The following is a 26,986-nucleotide window of genomic DNA, read 5'->3' as shown; positions in this document are numbered from 1 at the left end:
TCTCAGTATTATTATTTCTATAGTCTGGAATCTTTTATTGGCCAAGTAATATACTTAGTAGTAGTAAATGTGTGATATGTTCACCTTGAGCATCTGGCTTATGAAGTATGTGTTTATGTTCCGACATGTGCAATGGAGATGACTATGGAATACTGTGATATCAGAGAGAAGATTATGTGAAGTCATAAGAATGGTACAGATATTTCCATTTCCAAAGCCGCAGCCATCAACAGGATTTATTTCAGATACTTCGCTGATTGTTGAATGTCGTTCAATTGAGGCTGCGATTGTAACATTTAGTTGCAACTACAGGGATAAAATATAAATGCGACCAATTTCTTAGGAGGATAATTCCGTGTATGCGTGGCCTGTGGTGGGAATTATTCACGTTTCCCAGTAACGGTAGGAGCTGTCAGAATGGATAGTCCTGTTGGAGTACAGGAATGTAGATGATTTAACTATGTTGTCCTCTAGTCGACCGAATAGCGAACTAATATCTATTGTGTGTTGGACGGCTTTGTGATCAAGTGGAAAATTGAGAAGATTGAATATGGAGGTGTGTTTGCACTGGACTGTTATTCCCTCCTATGTGAATTGTTCTGTAGACTGCTTCTTCACATTTCGCGCCTTTATTTAGCTGAGGGAACATCGATTGTGGTGTGTGCATCTAGCAGGTGAAAGACGTTTGCTGTTTTTTCTAGACATGAGCAACACCTTAGTTGACTTTGTAAATTGTAGGGACGATTTGAATCTGTTACATCACAGACATTGGCATTCGCGAGTGGTAATGTTTTCCTCTATTTGTTTCTAGTTCTCACATAAATATCTTCGCAGATGGGATAAGCGCTAATGTTTTGGCTTTGTGGGGACATAATTGCCAATCTATATCCTCAGAATTATGTTGTGCCAAATGATCGGTAGGCTACTGCTGTGTGCAAAACATGCAAAAATACATGCGTTGTTCTTATCCTAGAGTCTGGAGATGTGTGTAGAAAAAAGAAAGCAATCAGGTTCAGACCAGACACAGTAGCGCATTTGTACCGAGGGGAACGAGCCTGAATTTGTAGAAATGTTCTGAGAGTTAGATCGGTCTGTTCAAGGCGTTCTGGTCATCTATCGGGCATGGATGACAGCTGACCACAGGGGTATATCTAGTCCTGGGATGATAATATACAGTGCTGTCTGTCTTCGCAGTGTAAGTATGAATGATGTAAAAGGGGCGATTTGGTATGTTTACTACATCGACAAGGCACAGGGTATGTGGTGATATATTGATGGGTCAGAGATCAGTTTCACATTCTAATATTCAAGCTCCTGTCCTCGGTGGGAGAACAGTGTAATTGAGTACGAGTCTTTCCGTATTTGACGATATGTAGAACACATTGCGAGGGTTAGTTGGCAGTGAAATATGGTGATCATTGTAAAATAGTTTTTTACCACTGAAGTCTCGTCTGCAGAAAGAAAATGAAAATGTGGATGGCGCTTCGATGCCGGTGGCATCAGTAAATCGGCGGGTAAATTCGGTCAGAGCCAATCATAATGCTGAACTAAATCACGAGACATTCTTTGTCCAGGGATACACGAGTCTCAACATAGCGGTGAGAACATTTGTGTATATTGAAAGCAAGAGGGGTAATACATGATGGTTGGGGTGCCATGTTAGAACTGTTGAGAAGACTGAATTCGATGTTATTCTGCGCTATTTTCGTAAACAGGTTCTGTTAGGGCGAGAATTTCTGTGCATACAAGTTGAGACATCACAAAATCTCCCACAAAAGCACACGGTAAGTATTTCTAGGACACTACGCAATTTACTAGAGTTCGACTTGGTTATTTGATATAGCCATGTGGCTACAGTATAACACTGAGAATTTTGCTAGATGTGCTTCCGATGGTATGTAACTACATTCAGCAATGCCTCAGCCACACATCATGCATGGTCCATTAGAATCGCTAGGGAGAATGCAGGTTGTGCTATTCTATTTCTGCAGCATCGCTCTTCACTTAGCTCTTCGCTGGCCTGCAGGTAGAGGGAGGGTTCACTCCAGCACCGCCAAACACTAGAGTGTGCGTGGCCCACCTTGGAGCATCTGCACTCTGTAAATAGATCTTTGCTCCCATCTTGTAGCATCAACAATAGTGTCTAGGTGAACACATCTTTTTGAGAGGAATTTCTCCAGTAGCATGCATGCATGCATGGGGATGGCGCTGCCTCATGCATGAGGGACCCGAGTGGTCATCTGTGTGTCACTTCTGGGAGCATGTGCGATAGCCTCCTGTGCTGTCCAATGGACAGGAGGTGGTGGTTGGTGTCTGCACACATTGTTTGCATGACTGTTGTATTATTTTGCAAGCAGGTCTATAGGCTGCACTATGCGTTATTTGGACAGTTTACGACTACTGAGTGTCTGCACATCAATGTACTGCATAATTTAGTAGTAGTCTGCATGTCTGTACTGAAATTATTTTGGTAAATTGGGAGTAGTTTGCGTGTCTGCAGAGATTTATTTAGGAGTAGTTTACAGGTCTGAAATAAATGAAGCACACTCCTTCCTTCCTCTCTCTCTCTCTCTCTCTCTCTCTCTCTCTCTCTCTCTCTCTCTCTCTCTCTCTCTCTCTCTCTCTCTCTCTCTCTCTCTCCAGAACCCATAGCAACCACACTGTTTCCTACCATTTCCCCCAACACCTTGGATTACTTTTTTTTGTTTGGGCTTTAAGGGCGCTCAACTACTGAGGTCATTAGCGCCCAGTAACAATTATAAGAGCACACAGAATCTAGTAAAACTCAAGGGGGGGGGGGGGGGGAAACCACCAGAAAGTTCTTACAAAGATACAGATAAAATAAGTGAAAGCGTTAGATGTCCTTGGACAAGCCAGTCAAAGTAATAAAACGAACACTAGCAGCTGCTCCTGCATCATCAACTAAAAATCCTGTAAAGTAGATGGCAGAGACAGGACAACACGAGACTGACTAAAACGGGGATGCGACAGTAAAACATGGTGCACTGTCAATGCATGACCACAAGGGCACTGCGGGGCTGTGTCACCGGAGAGCAGGTAGCGGTGGCTGAGATCGTCGGGAGGAGGTTGTCCAAGCAGTTGGGAACGGCTTTATGGCCCAGAGCTTGTTTCCTTGAAGTGATGACCAAGTGTCCCACCACAATGACACAAGCCTCTTACAAACAACCCCACTAATGTCAGATGACGAGACAACGGGAGGCTGGCCGAGGCAGGAGGACTGCAGCCTTGGCTGCAGCATCAGCAGCCTCATTCCCTGGCACTCCTACATGGCCAGGAACCCACAGAAAGCTGACAGGAGAGCCATCATCAGCAGAAGAATGGAGGGACTGCTGGATTCGTTGCACCAAGGGATGGACCGGAGATGGAGCTCCAAGGCTCTGAAGAGCACTGAGTGTATCAGAGCAGAGTACATACGACGAATGGCGGTGGCGGCGGGCATGCTTAACGGCCTGATGGAGAGCAAAACACTGGTCAAGGAGCCGGTATTTAAAGGTGACGGCCCCGACAACAAAGGCACAGCTGACACCATCGTCAGTCATGGAGCCATCAGTGTAAATAAAGGTGTGACTGGCAAGTCGCGTACAAAGTTCGACAAACCGTGAGCAATACACTGCAGCCGGAGTACCCTTCCTTTGGGAGCGAGCTGAGGTCGAGATGAATATGAACCGGAGGCTGGAGGCAAGGTGGCGTCGGGCTCTCACCCTCTCAGGGAGGGCAAAATCCAATTGTCGAAGCAGGCGACGAAAGCGAACTCCAAGGGGCAGCAGGGCAGACACGTACAACCCATACTGACGGTCGAGAGAATAGGCGAAGAAGGACTGATAAGAGGGCTGGTTGGGCATTGACAACAGCCGGCAGGCATACCGACAAAGCAGTACGCCGCGCTGGTAGGTCAATGGTAATTCGGCAGCTTCATCATAAAGACTCTCGATGGGACTAGTGTAGAATGCTCCGGTCGCAAGACATAACCCCCGATGGTGGATGGAGTTGAGACGGCGTAAGAGGGATGGCCGAGCAGACGAGTAGACGAGGCTCCCATAATCCAGCTTTGATCGGGCTATGGACCGATAGAAGTGAAGGAGGACAGTGCGATCCGCTCCCCAAGATGAACCACTAAGAACTCTTAGGACATTAAGGGATGGTGTACAATGGGCAGCCAAATAAGAGACGTACAGAGACCAACAAAGTTTTGTGTCAAGAGTGAGCCCTAGAAACTTAGTTGCTTCCATGAATGGGAGAACAACGGGACCCAGATGTAAGGATGGCGGACGGAATGCTTTATATCGCCAAAAGTTGATGCAAACCATCTTCTCTTCAGAGAACCGGAAGCCATTAGCCACAGCATGAGTATAGGCTGTCATGACAACGCTGAAGGCAGCGCTCCAGAAGGCATGTTCTCTGGGCACTGCAGTAGATCCCGACAAAAAGAGAGCCTGAGACATTAGGTGGAATGCAATCCATAATTGGATTGATCGTTATGGCAAGAAGGGCTACGCTCAAGACGGAGCCCTGAGGCACTCCGTTCTCCTGGAGTAAGATGTCAGACAATATGGGAGTGGTAGCGAGGGAGGATGGGTAGCGAGGGAGGATGGGTAGCGAGGGAGGATGGGGAGCGAGGGAGGATGGGTAGCGAGGGAGGATGGGTAGCGAGGGAGGATGGGGAGCGAGGGAGGATGGGGAGCGAGGGAGGATGGGTGGGCCCTGGGGCAGAGGGGGCAGTGGCCACGATGGAGGAGGAGTTGGAAAGGAAAGCATTTGGGAGGTGGAGGCATAGACCCCGGATGGGTTGAGGAGGTGGAGGTGGCACAGAGTAGGGGTGAGGATACTGTGGAAGGATTGGACACGACTGAGGCAAACAAAGTTGTCAACGTTACGGGATGGAGGCGGCATACTTCTTCCTGGCCTCAGAATAAGAGAGATGGTCTGAAGTTTTTAATTCTTGAATTGATACGTGGGGCAGTCTAAAGATCTAGGCGAGTGGAGGCCAGGACAATTGGCACACCGTAGGGTGCATGTATGTTCCTCACGAAGAGGATGTCAACAATCGCCACAAAGGGGCTCAGCCTCACACCGTGATGACATGTGCCCGAAGCGCAAACACCGAAAGCAGCGCATAGGAGGAGGGACGTAAGGTCGCACGTCGCACCGGTAGCACATTACCTTCTCACGGAGAACGTCCCCCTCGAAGGCGAGGATAAAGGCCCCGGTGTCGATGCGACAGTCTTTGGGGCCGCACTGGACTCGCCGGACGAAATACACGCCGCGGCGCTCCAGGTTGGCCCTGAGCTCCTCATCAGATTGCAGCAGGAGGTCCCAAAGAAAAATAACCCCCTGCGTCCTATTCAGTGCCAGATGCGGGACAATGGACACTGGGATGTCCCCTAGTCGGTCGCACACCTGGAGCGCCACCGACTCTGTGGCAGAGGTAGTCTTTATAAGAACGGACCCTGAAAGCATTTTACTGAGAGCCTTGATTTCCCCATAGATGTCCTCGATATGCTGGACAAAGAACATGGGCTTGGAGGTGGCGAACGTCCCCCGATCGGTTCGAGAACAGACTAAATAGCGGGGGAAGTACTTCGCCCCCAAGCCGGCGGGCCTGTCCTTCCTCCCAGAGAGTGGCCAAGGGGGAAAGGGCAGGAGAACCAGAACCAGAGACAGTACCTTTCTTTTTAAAAGACTCGACCGCAGATCGACCTGATACATGTTGACGTTTCATCTGCAAAACGTCTGCCCGATACCACCCACTCCGACCAGAGGCTCTCCCCACGGGCGCCACCCAGCCTCAGCAAGGGCCACCTGACAGGGTGACCGTTGCCAGGAGTCCTGATACCCAAGGAGACGGGCATCTACTCCTTGGCTGATGTGGGGAGGGTGCAGCTCAAGTATCGGCAGTACGATCCCTTTGTTGTCAGGGGGCTACAACCTAGAGGGTACATGACTCCACCACAATGGTCTGGCTACCGTACTGGATTTCGGGTGCCATGGAAAGTCCATCATGATCGTAGGTGCAGATGGGGACGCACTATGGGCTTAACTTGTGCAACCCATCAGGCGTTTAGGCCCAATTTGAGGAATAGTGGGTGCAGTTACAACGCCGTTACAATGCTGAGTGCCAAGGTCTTAGTGCACTGACGACCAGTGATACACGACGTAAGGGGTCCTTCCCCAAAAGACTTGTACTTCTTTAGAATTTTGAAAAACGGAGGTCAAACCCCAAGAGGGACCATCGCATGGAAGGCCGAAAAAGTTGAAACTCCTTTTAGTCACCTCTTACAACAGGCAGGAATACCTTGGGCCTATTCTTACCCCGGAACTGCAGGGGGTTCTTGGATTATATTATGGAATGGACGACAGTGTCCTCCGGTGGTAGACCTGTGCACTAGACCACTTGGGCCTCGTGGCTAACACACGATTTCCCGTGATCTTGGATAACAGTACTCCCATCAGTGACCATCTTGGATTATGTCATTGATGAGAGCGATCTCTGCTGGTGGTACTGTGTACTAAGTCTTGGGCCTCGTGGCGAACACACACTGGATGGCCGTAGTGCCTCAAATTTTTAAATATAAACTGGTGCATGATTTAGACAGTTGCTTAGTAAGCATGTTTTCAGAGTCTTTTAGTGGTTTGCAGGTATGTAGGCTGTGTGGCTGGACCAAGCATGTCAGAGCGTGTGTTTTGTATCAGTGTAATAAATATACTGTCTCTCTAAACCGGTCCGTAAATAAATTGTTCCAAAATAAAGTACACTCCTTCCTCTCTCCAGCAGCCCAGTAGAGGCTGGGTCCTTTTCCCACCAGTTCTGAGGAAAAGGTGGCGGTCGGGTGACTTATGTTAGTGAAGTTGACCTTTCTTTCCCATCATTTTCTTGGGTTAGTAGAGAGAGCGCAATTGACCTTTATTTACCACAAAAATTCAAACTTTGCGCCAGTTCCTAGGAAGAGGTGGTGGTCAGAAGACTTAGGTTAGTGGAGGTAGTCCAAGTGACATCTTCTCACGATTTTCTTAGGTTAGTAGAGGTAATTGATGTGGTGCATTATCCTGTTGGAATTTGAACGTCCCGCCATTTTTCTGGGCAGGGGGGTTTAGGTTAGTGGCGGTTGCTTAACTGACCTATCTTCCCATCAAAAGCGGCCGTCTTGAATGGGGTCATGGCCGCCATTTTGGATGATGTAATGTGTTGTTGCCAAGTCTACACACCGTTATCTTTGATGACGTGATAGTCACCATCTTTGGTACATCTGGCAACAATGCAGAACGTGCCAGAATCCCCTTCTCCCCAATATTGACAATGAGGTTTGATGTCTAGTATTTAGCATGAAATAGGCAGATAACATTGACAGATTGCGTCTCAACCAAGTACAGAATGTGACAGAACTGGCCTTTCGGCAGAGGCCGTTGAGGGTTGTAGGCCTGCTGACTAGCCTGTTGGAGTAGTTGTCGGGCTTTTGTAGTGAATTCGGTCTTAGTGGATAGAGCGTTAACCTCTAAGAGGGGGGGCAAGGCACTCGACTTTACAGAGAGTCAGTCCCACGTGGAGTCAGAACACCAGTAGTTGAAGTCATCAGCACTTCTAGATCAACTTCGTGGCGATCATACGTTCGGGATTGTGTGCCTGTTTGAAGAACGGAAGCAGACTGCAGTGGTAACACTAAAGAGTAACAATTGAGCTGGCATGTTTGGGAACTTTGTGCACCAAAGCAGAATGAAGTGTGAAAGCACTTCCAAATTGCAGGTAAGAGACCACGACCCAGCAAGTTAGGTAGGAAGTGAAAGGGTGCCTCTGGAGGAAAGCAACGTTATCTATAAATTCGTATTTGATGGAAATTCACAATATGATTTGTCCTTAAGGCTGGATAATGAAAATGCAATGCTTTTAGATCCTCATGCTGAGTGTGGCGTAGCCCAACACCTTTGTGAATTACCGCTTCACGACAGAAACTTAGGGACTTTGAATGTTTGACTGTAGGAAGAGTAACAGTGGGAAAAAAAAATCACTGGTTATGCCAGAGATCGATAAAAAAGAGGAAACAGTACCCACTGCAGCTAATGTTAATCCAATTGTAAGAGTATTAGTCGATAGTTTGGAGAGCTGATTATTAGCCGAAAGTGATTAAGAGTTTTGGAAATTTCTCAAGAACATTTTACATTCTTTTCACTCCAAATGCACCTGACTACAGCCTGTATAGAAATTCAAAACATTCAGTTCCACAGGGAAGTCACGCAAAGCTGTCAGGCTTTAAGTAACGTTACTTGTGGAATGTGAAATTTTTGTCAGAGCCCATGTTCCAGAAGCTAAGCATTCACAGAATTATAGGGGTAGATTTTTTGAATTTGTAATGCTGTGATGTAAATTTTGGTGTGTGTTATATAAAAATGTATCTGGAGCATAAGGGGGCAAGAACAGGAGAACCTTGGAAGCTCAACACCCAAAAGCAATGTAAGATGAGCCAGGGCCTAGATTAGTTACAGTACAGAGATTTAGGGGGGAAACAGGTAGCAGAACCTGGGTGTTGAAAAGCTAAAGCGGAAGAGAGATAAAATAGTTCAGGGAGTTGAGGATATGGTTATGTTATCTGATCCCCGAAATGTTCAATGAGATGTTACTAAGAAATAGTTAGGTGTTTCCAAATACGTCTGGGATGGTGAAGGAATTTGAAAGTCAGTTGAATACAAAGCTTCACGAGACGTTTACTGCTAAGACGTACCCTATGCTTTTTGCGCGGAGAGAAGAAGGGCAAACCAAAGTCAATTAGATGTTAGCGTGGGTAGCCGAGCAGTTGTAGGCGCTACAGTCTGGAACTGCGCGACCGCTACGGTCGCAGATTCAAATCCTACTTCGGACGTGGATGTGTGTGATGGCCTTAGGTTCGTTAGGTTTAATTAGTTCTAAGTTCTAGGGGACTGATTACCTGAGAAGTCCCATAGTACTCAGAGCCACTTGAACCATATTTTTTTGTGAGCGTGGTTTGTGTAAGAACCAGTAGTGAATATATTAACCCATTATTCAAGTAGAAAAAATATGAAAGTGTCTTTTAGATGTCCGGAAGCTAATGTGGGGTCATAAGAGAGTGATAGGCCCGTGTATACTGACAAATAGCTTCAGGGATTTCATTGTCGTCTATGAACGTAAAGAGCGGCTATTGGAATGTCAGATTATCACAGGAATCCAGGATGTATACTGTGTTGCTCCATGGTCTCTTATGTTACTAATTGTATGTTGTGCTGTTCGGTCTAAACAAAGGTTTGTACAGGCAGTGCATAATGACCTAGGCCTGCAAGCGTTTGAGATACTGAATATTCACTGATGTACTGTTAGTCACACTGACATGTCAAAATCATTGTAATTTGTTGGGCGGGTATTAGTCGCTGTGAATGAAGGAGGTACGAACTAAGTAAAATGAAAAAATATTTAACACATGTCAGTGTGGAAGGCATAGCACCCGAATGAGTAAAGATCAGAACAATTGTATAATTTTTTAGTCTGAGAAACAAGAAGCGATAGAGGTCCAGGTTCGGCCTTCTTGTCTTTTAGAAATGATTTCTCCACAGTGGCTTTCACACATCCAGTTATGAACCAATTAATGGAAAGGAATGAGGGTCAGGCCAACAAACTTTGCCATTTGCATATGGAACGTTGACGTTAGGACTGCGCAATCACTGTGTGGCTAAGCAGGAGGCGTTTGTCCGTAGTGTGTCATACGTTTGAGGGTTATCTACTGGGAAACCATAGAATAGTTTTGACAGATCGTAAGGTGCTTCGCTTTACGGAAAGGTGCCACCTTAGACATTGACGATTAGCAAGGAGGGAGATGTGCTGAAACAATTTGAGATGAGATGAAGTACTTCAAAGGTACACAAAGTGAAACTGCGAATGCACTAATCCATATTATCTTCAGAGGTGGAGAAGGCATACATCTACATGATTACTCTGCAATTCACATTTATGTACTTGGCAGAGGGTTCATCGAACCACAATCATACGATCTCTCTACCATTCCACTTCCGAGCAGCGCGTGGTAAAAACGAACACCTAAACCTTTCTGTTTGAGCTCTGATTTCTCTTATTTTATTTTAATGATTATTCCTACCTATGTAGGTTGGGCTCAACAAAATATTTTTGCATTCGGAAGAGAAAGTTGGTGACTGAAATTTCGTAAATAGATCTCGCCGCGACGAAAAACGTCTTTACTTTAATGACTTCCATCCCAACTCACGTATCAATCTGCTACACTCTCTGCCCTATTACGCGATAATACAAAACGAGCCCTTTTTTGCACCCTTTCGATGTCCTCCGTCAATTCCACCTGGTAAGGATCCCACACCGCGCAGCAATATTCTAACAGAGGACGAACGAGTGTAGTGTAAGCTGTCTTTAGTGGACTTGTTGCATCTTCTAAGTGTCCTGCAAATGAAACAGCCTTTGGCTCGCCTTCCACACAATATTATGTATGTGGCCTTTCCAACTGAAGTTGCTTGTAATTTTAACACCCAGGTACTTAGTTGAATTGACAGCCTTGAGAATTGTATTTATCGAGTAATCGAATTCCAACGGATTTCTTTTGGAACTCGTTTGGATCACCTCATACTTTTCGTTATTTAGCGTCAACTGCCACCTGCCACACCATACAGCAATCTTTTCTAAATCGCTTTGCAACTGATACTGGTGTTCGGATGACCTTACAGACGGTAAATTACAGCAACATCTGCGAACAACCTAAGAGAACTGCTCAGATTGTCACCCAGGTCATTTATATAGATCAGGAACAGCAGAGGCCCCTGTGGAACACCTGATATCTCTTCAGTTTTACTCGGTTTGCCGTCTATTACTACGAACTGTTTGTTTGGAAAGGTTACGAATCTTTTTATGAAGCTATCAATATGTTCCAAAACGCCACATACAAAAATTAGATATTTTTGGGCCCATACCTCTGTTTCTATTGGTGATAGAGTCAAGTGTTGAGTAGCCCTCGGGCTAGAGACCCTTTGTATACCCAATAGAAGGATCGACTTTTTTTCGTATTAAGGATGGATGAAGTGAAACTAACAGGAAGACAGCCGATAGACTTAACCAGCAATGAATAAACTAACATCTTTAATTCCGTCTCTGATTTATTCCAGAGGCAACCGATTTCGTCATTCCATTCTGCCATTATCATACTATGAACGACATAGAAACAGCAATGAAACATTTGAGGGCGCATAAAATTGTTGGTGCCAAACTTCATATGAATTACACATAATTACAATTAGTTGTAGGCTCCTTAATGCAACTGTCTGGTATAGTAAGATTTAGAAGTAGTAATACATCATAGCAATATGCTTAGATTCCAAATATATTACCAAAAGAAATAAAATAATATATGAATAAAATGAAACTATCACCCCAAACTCTGGGCCAATAAAAGCAGTGAATCACAGCTGAGAGTAACCATTAGATACGCAACAACATGCTGGGCAGTGTCGCTGGCTGTTCGACGTTGCGTCGTACACACAAGCAAATGTTCACCGAATTGAGAAGCCGCATTATTTGCTTTATGCCTTTGGTTTTCTCGACCGGCTGTTATCACACCAGTACGTTGTTTTGCTCGAATATAGTGTTTGTATCCGATCAGGATTATCTTTACTTCGACACCATACACTACATTTGACACTAGTTGTCTGCTACATACTACAAGGTCTATTTTCCTTTAGAGATGACTTATTTGGAACTGCATAATTATGTCTCATTGTCACTCATTTGGTTATATTTCTGATTCGCTGCTCCCATTGGTCTGCGTTTTAGGGTGACGGTATTAATTTGCTCATATTTTTATTTATTATAGTATGTAATGTATCTAGAACTACACACATTGCTATGGTGATGTAGTTCTTTTACTTTGCCAAATTGCTACATTTAGCTACAGGCTCCTCAACGTAATTCTGTAAAAGGATAATGTATAATTCATAAGAAGTTTGGTATCCACAATTTTAGGTACCCTCAGGTGTTTCATTGCTGTCACTATGTTGTTCATAGGGCCTGATGATGGCATAATAGAAATCCAAAACTGTTTACTCTGCAATAAATCAGACGAAAATACAGTGGTTTATTTATCGCTGATTGGATAGTCTTTCTGTCACTATCCCAGGCTACAGGGTCATAGTTTGGATATTACACGTTTCCTCCTGCTTAGGCTAATGGATCAAATTGGTTGATTCCTCTTGCATTAGATGGGGGTCTACGGTACGCCTTAAGGGGATATTGGGGGGAACAATTCACGGACGGTTCCTGAGAAAAACCGAAAAACGTGTTTTTGATCATTCCTTTGCCGCCAGCAGCGGAAATCTAAATAGCTAACGTCAGTAAACTGCTAATTTTTAAATGTAGATTCCACAGGCATTTAACTACAAGTGCCATTTTACCGTTTTCAAAAATCTTAACTCGCCATCGAGAAAAACTTCAAAAACTTAATTTTGGGTACTTGATTCCAAGTCAGTTGTGCACAACAAATCTCTAATTTTTACGATATATTTCCAAATTGTAAGTAGAATTAATTGTTTTGGTGACTTCATGTTGCAAAATTATCACTTCAGGCATTTGTGGTATCATCTTGTATGTGTGTGTTTCTGCTTCTATCCACCGTGCATGCCTGTTATGTTGTACCGGGTTTGACCGTATGTTGCTCCAGAAGTGTTCCATGTCTATTATTATTATTATTATTATTATTATTATTATTATTATTATTATTATTATTATTATTATCCAGCTGTACGGGCTCTACATCCTTTCGGTTTTGAAGATGGCAGAATCTTCCTGTTCGCTGTACACTGAAGTGACGTAGCGGTTACTCTCATTCGCGAAGATAACGGTTCACATCACCGTTCGACCAACCACATTTAGGTTGTCCCTGATTTCCGTAAATTGTGCAAGGAAAAAGCCGGGATGTTTGCTTCGAAACGGCACGACAGATTTCTTTGATCATCCTTCCCGAATTTAAACTTATGTTCTATCTGTAATTTCTCTGTGGTCGATGGGACTAAACACTAATCTTCCTTCCTTCCTTCCTCCTTATTAACTGCACCCACAATCTTTAACAGATCTGTAAATAAAGCTACATGGGTTTCATGAAGGGACTGTTTCTTAAATTAATGTTTATTTCTCAAGGAGAGCGGATATATTTCGCGAAATTTTCCAGCGAAATAGTCTCCCACAATTGCCCGATTTGTGTCAAGATGGGCCTCGGGACATACATTTGCGATGTTGTTCAGTGATCTTGTTTTTTAGGCTCCACTGTTGGCCATGCAGATAATTCACCCTCCCTTCAGTACATCGGATACCAAAGCTTATCTCGTTTGCATTAGTGCACGCCACATATGCTACGGAATGTTTCACTTGCGCAGTTCAGTTCCGGTCGCTGAATATCTAAACTGTCAGTTTAAAGTGGATATGCCCTTCCCTCAACCTAGAGCTTTCTATTATTATCCAGTACCAGAATCCACTGACTGCTGAGGAACATGTCTTATCATGCATTTTTATGAGTATCTGATGGCACCCTACATGTATGTTGGCGCTTTTTACGAACAGTGTAATACAGCCCTCTTGATTTTGCCCTCTTGATTTTTTCTAAGCAGCTAGTGAGGACCACGCTACGGTAATTACCGGGCAACGTGCAGTTCCCTGGTTTCAGAAGGGGGTACTAAAATCGCCTCGTTCGATGAGTCGGGAACCTGCTCAGTCAACCAAATTGTATTAAAAAGTGATAGGAGGGTTTCCTTCGCATCCTGTTTGAGGCACTGCACAGTGCTGTATGGGATTCAGTCTGGCTGGTGCAGTCTTCTTGAGCCGAGGCAACGCACACTGAGGCTCCCACATAGAAAAGTGGCTATTTTAGTCCTTTGTGTTGTTGGAAGAGGAACAATCGCCATCCTTCTCGATAATGCACGATTATGGCGGAAAGATGAATCCAGGTGTTCAGTGGCAGAGGCCGAAGTGAAGTACTCTGCGGTCGCCTGCATGATATCCCCAGGTGCAGACTGGGGACATGCCTGCCTCAGTACAGTAGTTATAGGTAATCTGACATTTGACAAATATCCTGCCTTATGCCTTCCCATACCTTTGAAGAGCTAATGGAACCTTACCGAATAAAGAAGCACTTGCCAAGAGCTCTTCTTTCTCTTTGATTTCCCTTCTTCCCTTTGCCCTCAGAACCCGGAGCGTGGCTCGTAGCAGATGTTTGGTATTTGAACCATCTGAAGTCCATGCATTAATCTTAATTGCGGAGCGATACTCATCGTTCCACCATGGTGGGAAATGTCGCATCTGAAGTCAGCCTGAGGACTTTGAGATAGATGTATCGGTGGCAAGGTAGATCACTCGGTTCATGTGATCCGCCTGGTTCTAAACACTATCTCTGTGTTCATAAACAGCTAACTGGCTGTTCAGCGTCCACTTCGCGAAGCATCCACCGTGGTGGCTACCTTTCAGATGAAACTATCAGAAAGTGAAGTGTCGCTTGAATACAAGTCATCGACCACTTCCCAGTTGGTGAAGTCTGTAAGGGCAGGATAACGGCAAACAAGGTCTATGGCTGAGAATAACCCCATGGCAGTGCTAAGGTGTGTGCTACCATCAGAGTTAAGAAGGCATAATTATTCAGACTCAATAACGCTTTCTACATCTCAACCACTGAGACAGGTCGATGCAGAGTCCAATATCACATTAAGTGCATTAAAATCTCCCGCACGTTGGGAGGGTTGCAGCAGTTGTGAAACAGGGTCAGAAAGAGTCCTCTATTCAAAATATCACAGTGTTAGACACTAAAATGTGTGCTGCTTGACGGGCTCACGTCGATTAAATATTTAGGAGTTACGTTCAACAGCGACTTGGTATGGAAATAGCACCATCAATAGTGGTAGGAAAGGCAAATGCTTGTCAGGGGTCTCTTCGAGAATTATAGTGAAGAGTTACTCGTGTTTACAGGAGATCATGTATAGAACACTAGAGCGACCCCTTCTTGAGTACTGATCGAGTGTTTTGGATCCTCGCCAGATCGGATTAGAGGAAGATATCCAAGCAATTCAGAAGAAAGCAGCTGGATTTGTTACCGGTCGTTTCGATCGTATGGAGATGTTTCGTGAACTATGGAAATCCCTGGAGGTAAGGGGACGTTATTTTCGCAAAACACAGTTGAAAAAATTTAGGGAACTGGCATTTGAAGGTGACTACAGAACTATTTGTACTGCGCCCAAGTAAGTAACGCGTGAAGTCCACAAAGTTGAGAGAAATTGTGGCTCGTACGGCGGCATGTAGACAGTAGTTCTCCCTCGGTCTATTTACGAGTGGAAAATAAAATAATAAAATGACGTAGTTGTACAAGGTTCTGTCCGCCATGCACCATGCGGTGGCTAGGGGAGTAAGTTTGTAGATGTAGGTGGCAAGTTATGATCTTATGATCTGCGGAGTAAAACTGCAGTGATCAAAATAATGAAATCAGTTGTCGCTGGAAGTATTAGGCAAAATAATTTCTTTTGGAGTGAACACATTGTGAGTCGTGGGGCGACCACTCTGTTTTTAAAATAACTGAAAAGCCACGATCGCTTCAATATCGTTTACTAGATGACAGGTTTCAGCACTGAAGGTGCCATCATCGGATCTGTGAAGGTCTAACATAATAGGTTTGAGGGTGGGTTTACATGAGTTACCTATATACATTCCAATTATTACAGAACCACATACCTGAAACGTGGATTAACATTTATAAAACCATATGGACATCATGGCATATGAGGCTGACCATCTGATAAAAATCATTGTCACAATCATTGTACCTAAGTCGTGTAATGAACAGCTTTCTGTGTGCATATTCCTGACGTCCTTATATGAATAAAGGTAAATTATAATACGTAATTTTGTAAGGCGCTAATGGATAATGTCTGCCCCTCAAATGCTTTTACTTTGTAATTGACGGACTTTATAGTGATTATAGCATGTACAGAAAATGTCACAACCATGAAAAAGCCACATTTGCGCACACAAGCAGTTATAGTAAAGTTGTGTTTTAGTAGTAATGAGTGAGTATACCGTGGGACTGTGTGTGCGCTGCTTGGACAGCGCTATCTGGTTACCGGTTGCGAACCGCTGGAATCACAGCAGATAAGCTTGCTAGGAATAGGGCACAGATGATGCCGACCGGTGTTAGGCGAGCAGTGGTAGTTTCATCTGGTGACTTCAGTTTTATATTTTATGGGAAGAACGACCATGAGAGCAGTTATGTTTTATTGGTTGTGACAATGATTATTATCAGATGGTCTGCCTCGTGTGCCATTATGTCCATATGGTTTTATAAATGTTAATCCACGTTTCAGGTATGTGGCTCTGTAATAATTGTAATGTATATAGTGAACTCGTGTAAACCCTCCCTCAAACCTGTTATACCTTCACAGATCCGATGATGGCATCTTCAGAGCGCTGAAACCGGTCATCTAGTAAACGATATTGAGTCGAACATGGCTTTTTAAATAATTTTTAAAAGAATTTGTCCCTCGGAAGGTATTAAAAATCACCAGGTCCCAAATCTTACACAATTTAAAGCCATCATTACGATTAATGTTCCATTAAACTTACTTCCACACACTGCTAAATAATCGCTTCGTTGAAGGCTCTGATAGTGGGAAAAAATTTTCTTTGCAGAATAATCAGTAAATTGTCCTGTGGGCATACAACATTGTCAGCAGCTGACTTACTGGGCTGCGAAATATGAGTGCAGTGATAATGTTTCGCCCACCTCTCAAACTGGTGGTGGTGTGTGCCTATGTAGGCTTTGATATGTTGACACGGTACTGTGTGGTTGTAATTAAAATGACGTGGTTCAGATTGCTACGGAGTGGGCTGTGTGCATCACAGGATGCTGAAATATCGATGGTATGCTCATTAATCGGTGGGCTCACGGAGTATGGTGACAAAATATAGTTTCACTTCCTGCCACCAGGTGAAAATATAGCGCTGTAAGCAGTCAATGGGGTGTGTGTACAGGAAAATAGGAACGATCGAACGTGTGATAACAGTTAGTCGTAAGTTACAACGTGTGTTCAGTATTGTTTCCCGACTCAGCAACATGCTGCATCCATAACAGAGAGTGATCGACAGTTTGTCACAGCATACCCAGTTAAATCTGAGCGAAGTGTCGTCCTACGCTAATTTTCAAATCAGGAAGAGTTTGGATACATTCTGACAGACACGATCTTTCAGATATCCCCAGAACCAGAAGTCAAATGGTTCAAATGGCTCAAATGGCTGAGCACTATGGGACTTCTGAGGTCATCAGTCCTCTAGAACTTAGAACTACTTAAACCTAACTAACCTAAGGACATCACACACACCCATGCCCGAAGCAGGATTCGAACCTGCGAGCGTAGCGGTCTCGCGGTTCCAGACTGTAGCGCCTAGAACCGCTCGGACACCCCCGCCGGCACCATAAGTCACATCTTTAAATGTCTACAGATGATGCGATAGTTACTGAAGGTTTCTAGAAGCTAATCTTTCACCTGGCAAGCGACATTTGATTTCACACCATCGTGCGTGAAAATAGTGGTGTTTGACACAGTTGCATTCATGCAAAACTGGAATCTCATGTTACACCAATATGTCCATATAATGTACAGATGTTACTGTACAACTAACAGTCCCGCAAGGTGTCAACACCTCGAAGAAAAGCAGACCGAGAAATTGTATATATGCGCTCGCCTGTGCGTACGTGTTTGGAGCTTACGTACGCTCATCGCCGAGGTTATCCGCCCTTACACATATTAAAAGGAACGACGAGAATGAAAGGGCAAATGAAACCACACACATAAGGTGCGTGCACTGGATGTTCCTGCAAGTGGCGGAGTAGAATCTCATTTGCGACAGTTCTGTACGTTCACGGCTCCATGACGAGAAAAACGTACCTCTTGCCCTTCCAGAATACAACTCAGCCGAATACCATGTGTGACAAAAAAATAAAGGGCAAAGTTAGGGCTTTGAAGTATACCTTGGGGCTTCAGTTGGTGCACATTCAGAATCTTTTAGGGGCGCAAACCTAATATGCGTCGCAATAGTTTTTAAACTGTTAAGCAGGGAGACAGAATTCCTGTGATAGCCCGAGCACTGGCTGCAGAATTTGAGGCATGTGCTGCGCTGTCTCTATAGCTACAGCAACTTCAACAGCTGCCATGGCAGTGGGCTGCCTCCACCTGCTACAACCGCTAATACACATGTTTCCTCAATTTTCTTGATCATGTTCTTTAACTCATTTATTGACAAGGGTCCTCTTCGCAACTGTTTCCGTCAGTGGATATTCACGCAATGTACTGCTGATGTTTCTGCTGTTATAACACAACTTTAGCAGCAGTGTATGGCCTTTCTTCTAAATAGCGATTGCGTTTCATACGGAAATCTTCAACCTTATCCTTTTGGACTAACAGTAACTTGGCAAAATAAATCAACACCCGCCGTCAAGTGAAACAGCACACTGACGTCAAAACAGCTATCTGCTTAGAGCGCCTAATTTTCAACTAGTGGCAGAAAGTGGAACTTATTTGTTCAGTATACTCTGCGAGCGCACAGATTAATGAACATACATATGATGTTTCAGCGACCAACGATGTACACAACACGCACTGTAGCACTCTGAACAGCATCAGTTTAATTATAACCACCCAGTATTTTGTCAGTATAATCAACATCATCCTCGACTGATCAGGTAAGAGCAGGGTGGCATTAGCTAGCTGGAAGGTTACTTTAACGTAGTATATCTGTGGGATTCGTCAGTCTCCTTTCACAGCTCAGAAAGTCAGAGTGCCGAACTCGACATAAGGCGACGATGTAGCAAAAATTTAAACGCAAAGTGACACTGGATAAATTCTCGGTATAAAGGCAGTGAAGTGCACAAGCCATTTCCAGAATAAAACACACCAGAAGATAGCTGAATGGCAGTAGATCTAACTAGCGTGGTAATACAATGACACCATCCGGCTCCAAGCCCAAAAACTAGTGGAATAAAAGATAAATTCTTCGTTGATCCATCATGGATCGTGGGACGACGGCTGGCATGAACTACTTGATGCAATAATTTACCAACAGCCGTATGTATTGTAGAAGTTTATTTTATGAACTATGTGCTACCAGTTTCGGCATTGTATTGATGCCATCTTCAGGCTCCACTCGTCGTAGTCGTAAAATCGCTATGCACGGAAGGAGACATGTAACTGGATCCGTGAATCAATTCGTCCTGCGACAGTTTGTCGCGTGGCCACCAAGAGCTGTTGCAGGACGAATTGAATCACGGATCCAGTTATATGGCTCCTTCAGTGCATTGCGATTTTACGACTATGACTAATGGAGCCTGAAGATGACAATATAATGCTGAAACTGGTAGCACATAGACGTTCATAAAATAAATTTCTACAACACATACGGCTGTTGGTAAATTATTGCTTCAAGGGAAAAGTTAAACAGGTCGCAATACCGTACAGTTTTCACAGCGAGATAAACTTACACTAGCACCACCAAACACCATCACTAACAAACTCAATACGGTACATCACAATTGCCACAACTGTTTACCTGTAGACGGTATCTTCTTGCTAGGCAGTCGCGCAAGCGACACTTTGCACGGTGACAGTAGAAGCGGCTTCGGTAGGTGCTCGCCTCCAGCCTCGTGATCTTTGGATCGGCTTTTCTCACGCCGGGGCTCTTTCCGAGGCGATGTGGAGCGACGCGTTGGTGCAGATTTTCCCCCAGAACCACCCTGGGACGGTCCTCGAGACGATGTCGCAGGTGTGGCAACTGTAGAGGGCTGGTGTTGATGGCTAACTCCGACAGCCCGCGCTTTCTTGACTGCCGATGGCGAGCGAGTAGACTTCGACGTCGGTTTGACGTCAGAAGCTATGGATTGTGTGACGGCGGCGGCAACGGCGGCGGCAGCAGCAGCAGCAGCAGCAGGAGGTGGTGATGGTGGTGGTTTTGAAGCTGCCAACTCCGCCTGCCGCCCTTTCGGACGATGTTTTCCTGTGAGGAGCTTTTTACTTCCAGATAACTTCTTCCGTTTTCGCGGTTTCGACTGTAAGGGCCAGCAACAAGGAAGTATATCAACCTAGATATTTTAGTACTTCGTTTAGTATGAAACAAATACGAGGGGGCGTTCAATAAATAGTGCACAATTTATCTGCCACTTGGAAAAAATCTGAATTTATTGTGGGACATCGTGGAATATTCCCGCTTCAGCCTCTGTACTTTCTTGAAGTTCTGATAGGTGGTGGCGCTATGCGAAGCCTTCGAAGTGGGGTCTGTAATGGATCTGGGTTCCAAGCAGACAGCTGTCGCTGAGTTTCCCTTGGGGGGAAACCTGAGCATCGCACATGTTTGTAGACGCTTGCACAATATCTTCTGACACCTGGCAGTGAACAAAAATTCACAGTGAATCGTTGGGCGAAGCATCTGTCACCATCGCAACAAGGTCGCGCAAACCTGTCCGATCTCCCGCATACCGATCGGCTGCACACAGCTGTGATGCCAGCAATGTTGGAACGTGCAAGACACATTCCAGGTGATCGACGGATCACAGTAACACCTCATTGCTCGGCTGGACATCTCTGTCGGTAGTGCTGACACGTCCGTCCACTACTTAAGATACTCAGAGGTGTGTGCCCACTGGATACCAGCAGGGAGATTAGTATTTAACGTCCCGTCGACAACGAGGTCATTAGAGACGGAGCGCAGGGTCGGGTTATGGAAGGATGGCCAAAGAAATGGGCCGTCCCCGTTCAAAGGAACCATTCCGGCATTTACCTGAAGCGATGTAGAGAAATCACGGAAAATCTAAATCAGGATGGCCGGTTAGGGACTCGAACTGACATCCTCCCGAATGTGAGTTGAGTTTGTTAAACATCGCGGCACTTTGTTCGGTCCCTCTGGATTCCTCGCCGCCAAAAGGAGAACTAAGGAGCAACGAAGGACCATTTGTGCATGACTGCACCTGCTTTACGAAACTGATCGTGACACCTTTTTTTGTCAAACATCGTCACAAGCTATGAAACATCGGTTCATCACTTCGAACCAGGAACGAAACGGCAACCCATAGAGTGGCGCCACACCACCTCTACTACGAATAAAAAGTTCAAAGTTGTACCCTCAGTCAGTATAGTCATATCGAAGGTGTTCTGGGATTTTGAATGGATAATTCTGTTTTATAAGAAAATTAAACATCTACTTATGTCATTTATTGTGTAGCTACCAGTTTCGGCGCTCAAACGCTTGACCTTCAGGCTTTAGTTGATGCTGAAGGGGTTATGATCCATATATACGATGCATCGGTGGCCAACATCTGACTTACACAAACTGCCTGTAACTGTGATCTCATCAGCTGTCAACTGACTAGAGTCACCGGAAAGGAGCTTACAAAACTTCATTGGACTGTTCTTCATCCACCCTACAGCCCAGGACTCTCACTTTCCTACTTCCATCTGTTTGGACCAATTAAGGGTGCGCTCCGCGAGAAAAATTACATGGATGATGGGGAGGTTGACGCAGCGACCAGTGGAATGGTACCATGCGGGCATACAGGCCCCCCGAGTAAGGTGGCATAAGGAACCGTCGCATTGGACAGAGATTACGTTGAAAAATAGGGTTTTGTAGCGAGGTAGAAGGTAATGTGGTGTGTTGGAATCCTGAAGAAAACCAAACTTTTCAGAAAAAATTGTGTTCCATTACTTGCTGAACGCCACTCCTAGAAAGACATTTTAAAGTACACAAGCCATAATTGACAAATAATTTTACAGGTAATGTAGGTTAATTCTTACAGAGAAGAAAACAGCAACCAGCCACTATTAATACTGCTATTTATTTAGGTAAATAGCGCCGTTACCGGGTTCGAACTGGAAAGTTCATCATCAGACGGCTGTTCACAAGATTTTCAAGATACAATTTACATTATCTTGAAAATCATGTAAACAGCCGTCTGATGGTGAACTTTCCAGTTCGAACCCGGTAACGGCGCTATTTACCTAAATAAATAGCAGTATTAACAGTGGCTGGTTGCTGTTTTTTCTGTAAGAATTAACCTACATTAATTGTACACAGCCACGGTCTCACCATGCCAGTTTTAGACAAAATATCAGTTTTACAGGTATTTCAATGGTATCTGTAGAGGATTTTACTTGGCAGTTTCATCAAATCCTGGAGAAACTTATAATTCTGCCCAAATAAGATGTACGCAAATTGTCGTGAACAGTGTTTCAAGTTATTAAGTGTGAATAATCAAGCTGACACTTCAAATTTCAGTCTTCAACGAGGTTGGAGTTCAGTAACCGTATTTAAGTTCTAATGAAGGATAAAAACAGCCAACCGGTTGCACAAATTTTACTACATTGGCCTTGTTTTGATACCGACTAAGGATATCTTCTTCAGAGTAAATTAGTTACCCATAAGAAATTTATCCACATGAGATAACACCCATGTCAAAAATCTGAAGTTGCATACTACTGTTGGTGTCTCAAGAAGAATATTCCAGATCCAAAACACATACAAAAAGGACCATTCTCCCATAAAACGATGTATGATCTTGTATACATAATTTAGACTTCATCCAAATACCTGACTGTTTTCAAACTTTAGTGTGGCATATAATGTATTTAAAAATGATTAAATGCCATATGTTAAAAAGGGGAATAAAACCTGACCTGGCGCAACAAATTGAGTTACATGTCTGAATTCAGCATGCACGAAATCCTAAGTATCAGCTAAAAAACCTTGGCCTCAAAAATGAACCACACCAGTGTAATACCACTTGAGAAAATTAGAGCCTTATGCCGACTTCAGTTGCTGAATTGATGTGTGAAGTGACGGTTGAAAATAAAGGTGGTCGGCACAATTAATCTCTGAATAATGGAGAAGGGGACCGGCACAAACTTAGTGCCAAGATCTCCTTCGATCATACACCCAACGGCCGTACGGTTGTATTCAACAATACGAAACTGACCAGTTAGTAAAATATATACAGAGAAATAATGAACCGTATAGCGATGCAAGACCTAAGAGATCTTGCAGGATATTTTTTCGGCCACAGCGATGTCAGACTGTAGCACCACGTTCAGATTCACTTAAATCTTCATAATCTACCATTGTAGCAGCAGTAACCTATCTAACAACTGCGCCAGGCATGTGTTGCCTTACCAAGGCGTTGCCGACAGCAGCGCCGTATCCTGCCTGTTTGCAACTTGTTTTTTGAATGTGCTTGCCTATACCAGTTTCTTTGGCACTTCAGCGTACGATCTACTTTTACCATGATGTTTAAGCAGAATCTTAACCCTGGTGTGCAATTTGACCAAATTAACATGAGTAAGAAGCCCTGTTATCCAACGACACACTTTAAGATACTACAGGGCGCTCTTTATACCAAACGTCGCCCAGCAACTCACGCTAAGGAAAAGGACGCGGAGGATTTGCTGCTTTACATTCAGCATGTGCATCACTATTTTCTCAAGAATTTACTATGTGACACTGCCAGAGCCGGCCGGAGTGGCCGAGCGCTTCTAGGCGCTTCAGTCTGGAACCGCGAGACCGCTACGATGAAGAGCAAGTAGATGAAAGTCAATACATTTTTCTTCGAATATAAATTGTTTGACTTCTTGTTTCTTAGAGTAAGCAAGTAGACAGAATGAAATTATAATTATTCAAGCAATTACTTCTTTAATAAAACCTCTAATAGAATAAAGAGGATATAGTCAGCACACAGAATGATCGAGTCCAAAGTTTTACTCTTGTATCCAAGGCTGCATCTAATGGTACTTAAATTTATCCTTCAGCACGAGAAAAATGCAAAATACCTCCTCTCACTCAAACATTTTAAATTGGTGTCAACATTTTCCTGTAATTAACTATTCAGCAAAATCATTGTTTTTCTCAGAACATTCTTATTGTTTCTTTATTCCCTTGCGCACTGGACGTCCGATTTGCGGGATCCTGTTCTGACGGTAGGACAATTGGTAGTGGCGCTGTTATCTTTTTGCTACTTGGCCAAGTTCCAAAAATGTTATGTCGTTAAGGAAGTCCTCCACGAATACTCCTTAGAGTGGCACTGGGAAAAGTACACAGGGTGTTTTTCTTAAATGGAACAAACTGCAGATAAAGAAGAAAAATGTACTGGATGGAACTGCGTTCCAAGAGAGGCACACCGCTTGAAAGTGGAGATAAAAGATTTTTGACTGAGTACGTTTCAATAATTGAAATTACACACGAGGACATACCAGGATCCTTCTGTCTACTAGTATTTTAAGTCCACACTCAACAGGGCTGTGAGCTGCAGAACTTTCATGTAGTAACCCCATTACCTTTCGTACCAGAGCAGCTCAGGCGAGGACACCTCAGCAAGTGCAGACATACCTACCTGTGAGACGTCGTCGAAGGATGGCCGGTCCTCCGAGGCGGTCGCCAATAATCCCCGCCCACACAACGAGGCAATCTATGCCTTTCATTCGCGGCTGCCATATCATGGGATTCTCTGGAGCCTACCGGTGGATATTGTGCAGGCTGATGCTCGTAAAGTAACGTCATCTGTTAACAGGACGGTGACAGAAATCCCAGCGCTTTGGTGGCTGTACTACGAAAGGGCGAGGAAACAGTCGCTATAGAGCCGAGTACCTAGGTAGTAAGCCCTGCACGCGCTGTATGTGATCGGTATAGCAGCATACCCAATGCTGGTAGGTCACCTATCTGTTGCTAATACTGGGGTCATATTCTACAGCGTCCAACACATTTTATCTCTACCTTTCAGTGGATGTGCCTCCCTTAGAATTCATTTTCTCCCATAGGTCATTATGATCGTAGCACATTATCCTGTAAGGAATCGTTTCCTGTAGTTTCATTTAGCAAAACTACTCTCCACGGTACCGTTAAAAAGTCCGTGTCATATTCCGCAGCTGCGAACGTTGAAAATTACTCGTGTACTTCAGAAAATTCGCCACAATCTAGCAACAACTGCACCGCGATGTATTTGAGATGCCCTTTCTTAGCTGCACCGCTATATAGGGTGAAAAGTATTTAAACCGACAAACTCTAGGTGGTTGTAGGGGACATTGAAACAAATATTTTTCCTAATATTTTTTCCTATGAGGAGTATTTAAACCGGTAGAGGAAGATTTCTCTGGTGGCAAATTAAACCAACAAACATTTCCATTTTTTATGACAGACAACACAGTAACACAACCCAATTTCAACTACAACAGATTTTCAAAAATGCCTCCATTGACACGTAAACAAACGTTACACCGTCGGATCATGTTGTGTCTGACACAGGCAAAAACCCCAGGAGTAGCCTGAATTGCTCCTGCTACTGCTACTATCCGGGCAACCAGATCCTCTTCTGATGCAACAGGAGTTGCGTAAACAAGGTTGCGCATCTCTCCCCACCCAAAAAATTCCAGAGGGGACATATCTGTGGATCGAGCAGGCCATGGTACAGGACCATCTCTGCCAATCCACGTTTCTGGGAACCGTCGGTCCAGGAATCGACGCACACGGCGACTGAAATGTGCTGGCACCCCGTCATGTTGGAACCACATACGTTGTCTTGTAGGGAGCGGGACGTCTTTCAGAAATTCTGGAATACTCTGGCGAGAAAAGTGTAATAGTGCCTGCCATTTAATGGCCTAGGTAGCAGATACGGCCCAATTAAACAGTCCCCAACAACACCGACCCACATATTAACGAAGAACCTCACTTTATGAGCGCTAGTAACTGTGGCATGTGGGTTATCCTCACTCCAAACATTCAAATTGTGCGTGTTGACTCCATCACTCCCAAACGCTGCTTCATCTGTAAGTAACGGAGGATGGAAATGTAGGATGCATTTCACACTGTTCCAGGTACCACTGCGAAAACTGTGCTCTGGCCAGATAATCATCTGGTTCCAGGTTGTGGACACGCTGTAAGTGAAATGGACGTAGCAACTACTCTCGAAGGACTGATCTTACATTCGTCCGATTCGTCCCCATGTTACGTACAATTGCACAAGTGCTGAGTGAAGGATCCCGCTCCATACGCCGCAAGACAGCTTCCTCAAATTTGCAGCGTTCTTACCGTGCGACGGCCTGTCCAGGTAATCTGCTAAATGACCCAGTCTCACGCAGACGTTGGTACACAGCAGCAAATGTATGATGCGGGATACGACGATTAGGATATTTTTGTCGATAAATCCGCTGTGCAGCTCGTCCGTTGTGGTGCGATACGTAGTACGCACCAACCATATCAGTGTACTCCAGGTGTATCGCTCCAATAGTAAACGGAGACAGTCCACTATTACACTGGTGGACAGCAGTTACCTACAACTGAAGATCGTAATACGGCCTCCACCGGTTTAAATAATCCCCATAGGAAAAAAATGACATTAGGGAAAAGTATTTGTTTTGATGTCCCCTACAACCTCCCAGAGTTTGTCGGTTTAAATACTTTTCACCCTGTATACGTCAAGTGAAAAGGAAAATAAGGTGTGTGTGTGTGTGTGTGTGTGTGTGTGTGTGTGTGTGTGTGTGTGTGTGTGTGTGTGTGTGTGTGTGTGTGTGTCCATACAAACAAATGCTTACAATTTTAGAAAAAAAGTGTATGACTTATTCAAGAAGAGCAGCTACACAATGCAATCAGGTCAGTAAGGCGTTGGTCCACCTCTGGCCCTTATGCAAACAGTTATTGCACTTGGCATTGATAAAGTTGTTGGATGTTCTCTTGAGTGATGTCGTGGGAAATTCTGTTCAACTGTCGGGTTCAACGGTCGAACTCTCAAAGATCCTGCACATAACGCTCCAAATCATCTCAAGTGGGTAGAGATCCGGCGACCTTGTTGACCAACGTAAGATTCGTCAAGCACGAAAACACTACCACCGTGTGCGGACGGACATTATCTTGTGGAAATGTCTTCGCTGGTCGGTAGGGCTCAGTTCTAAGCAGGCCTCA

The 26,986-nt window shown here is 44.4% G+C and overlaps 1 protein-coding gene across 2 annotated transcripts in view; it reads right to left on the bottom strand.

Annotated features, from left to right (window-relative positions):
- Nucleotides 1–26,986, bottom strand: part of LOC126278584 (mucin-5AC-like) — a 94,482-nt gene that overhangs the window by 19,352 nt on the left and 48,144 nt on the right. For both annotated transcript variants that reach the window (XM_049978795.1, XM_049978796.1), the window contains exon 3: nt 19,607–20,102. In XM_049978795.1, the coding sequence (XP_049834752.1) occupies nt 19,607–20,102 (496 nt within the window). The remainder of the gene's footprint in view (nt 1–19,606; nt 20,103–26,986) is intronic.

This window comes from Schistocerca gregaria, chromosome 6, assembly GCF_023897955.1.
Source record: "Schistocerca gregaria isolate iqSchGreg1 chromosome 6, iqSchGreg1.2, whole genome shotgun sequence".
In the NCBI taxonomy this organism is placed as follows: Eukaryota; Metazoa; Arthropoda; class Insecta; order Orthoptera; family Acrididae; genus Schistocerca; species Schistocerca gregaria.
The sequence above is the reverse complement of the archived record's forward strand: the minus strand, read 5'-3'. Positions and strand labels throughout refer to the sequence as shown.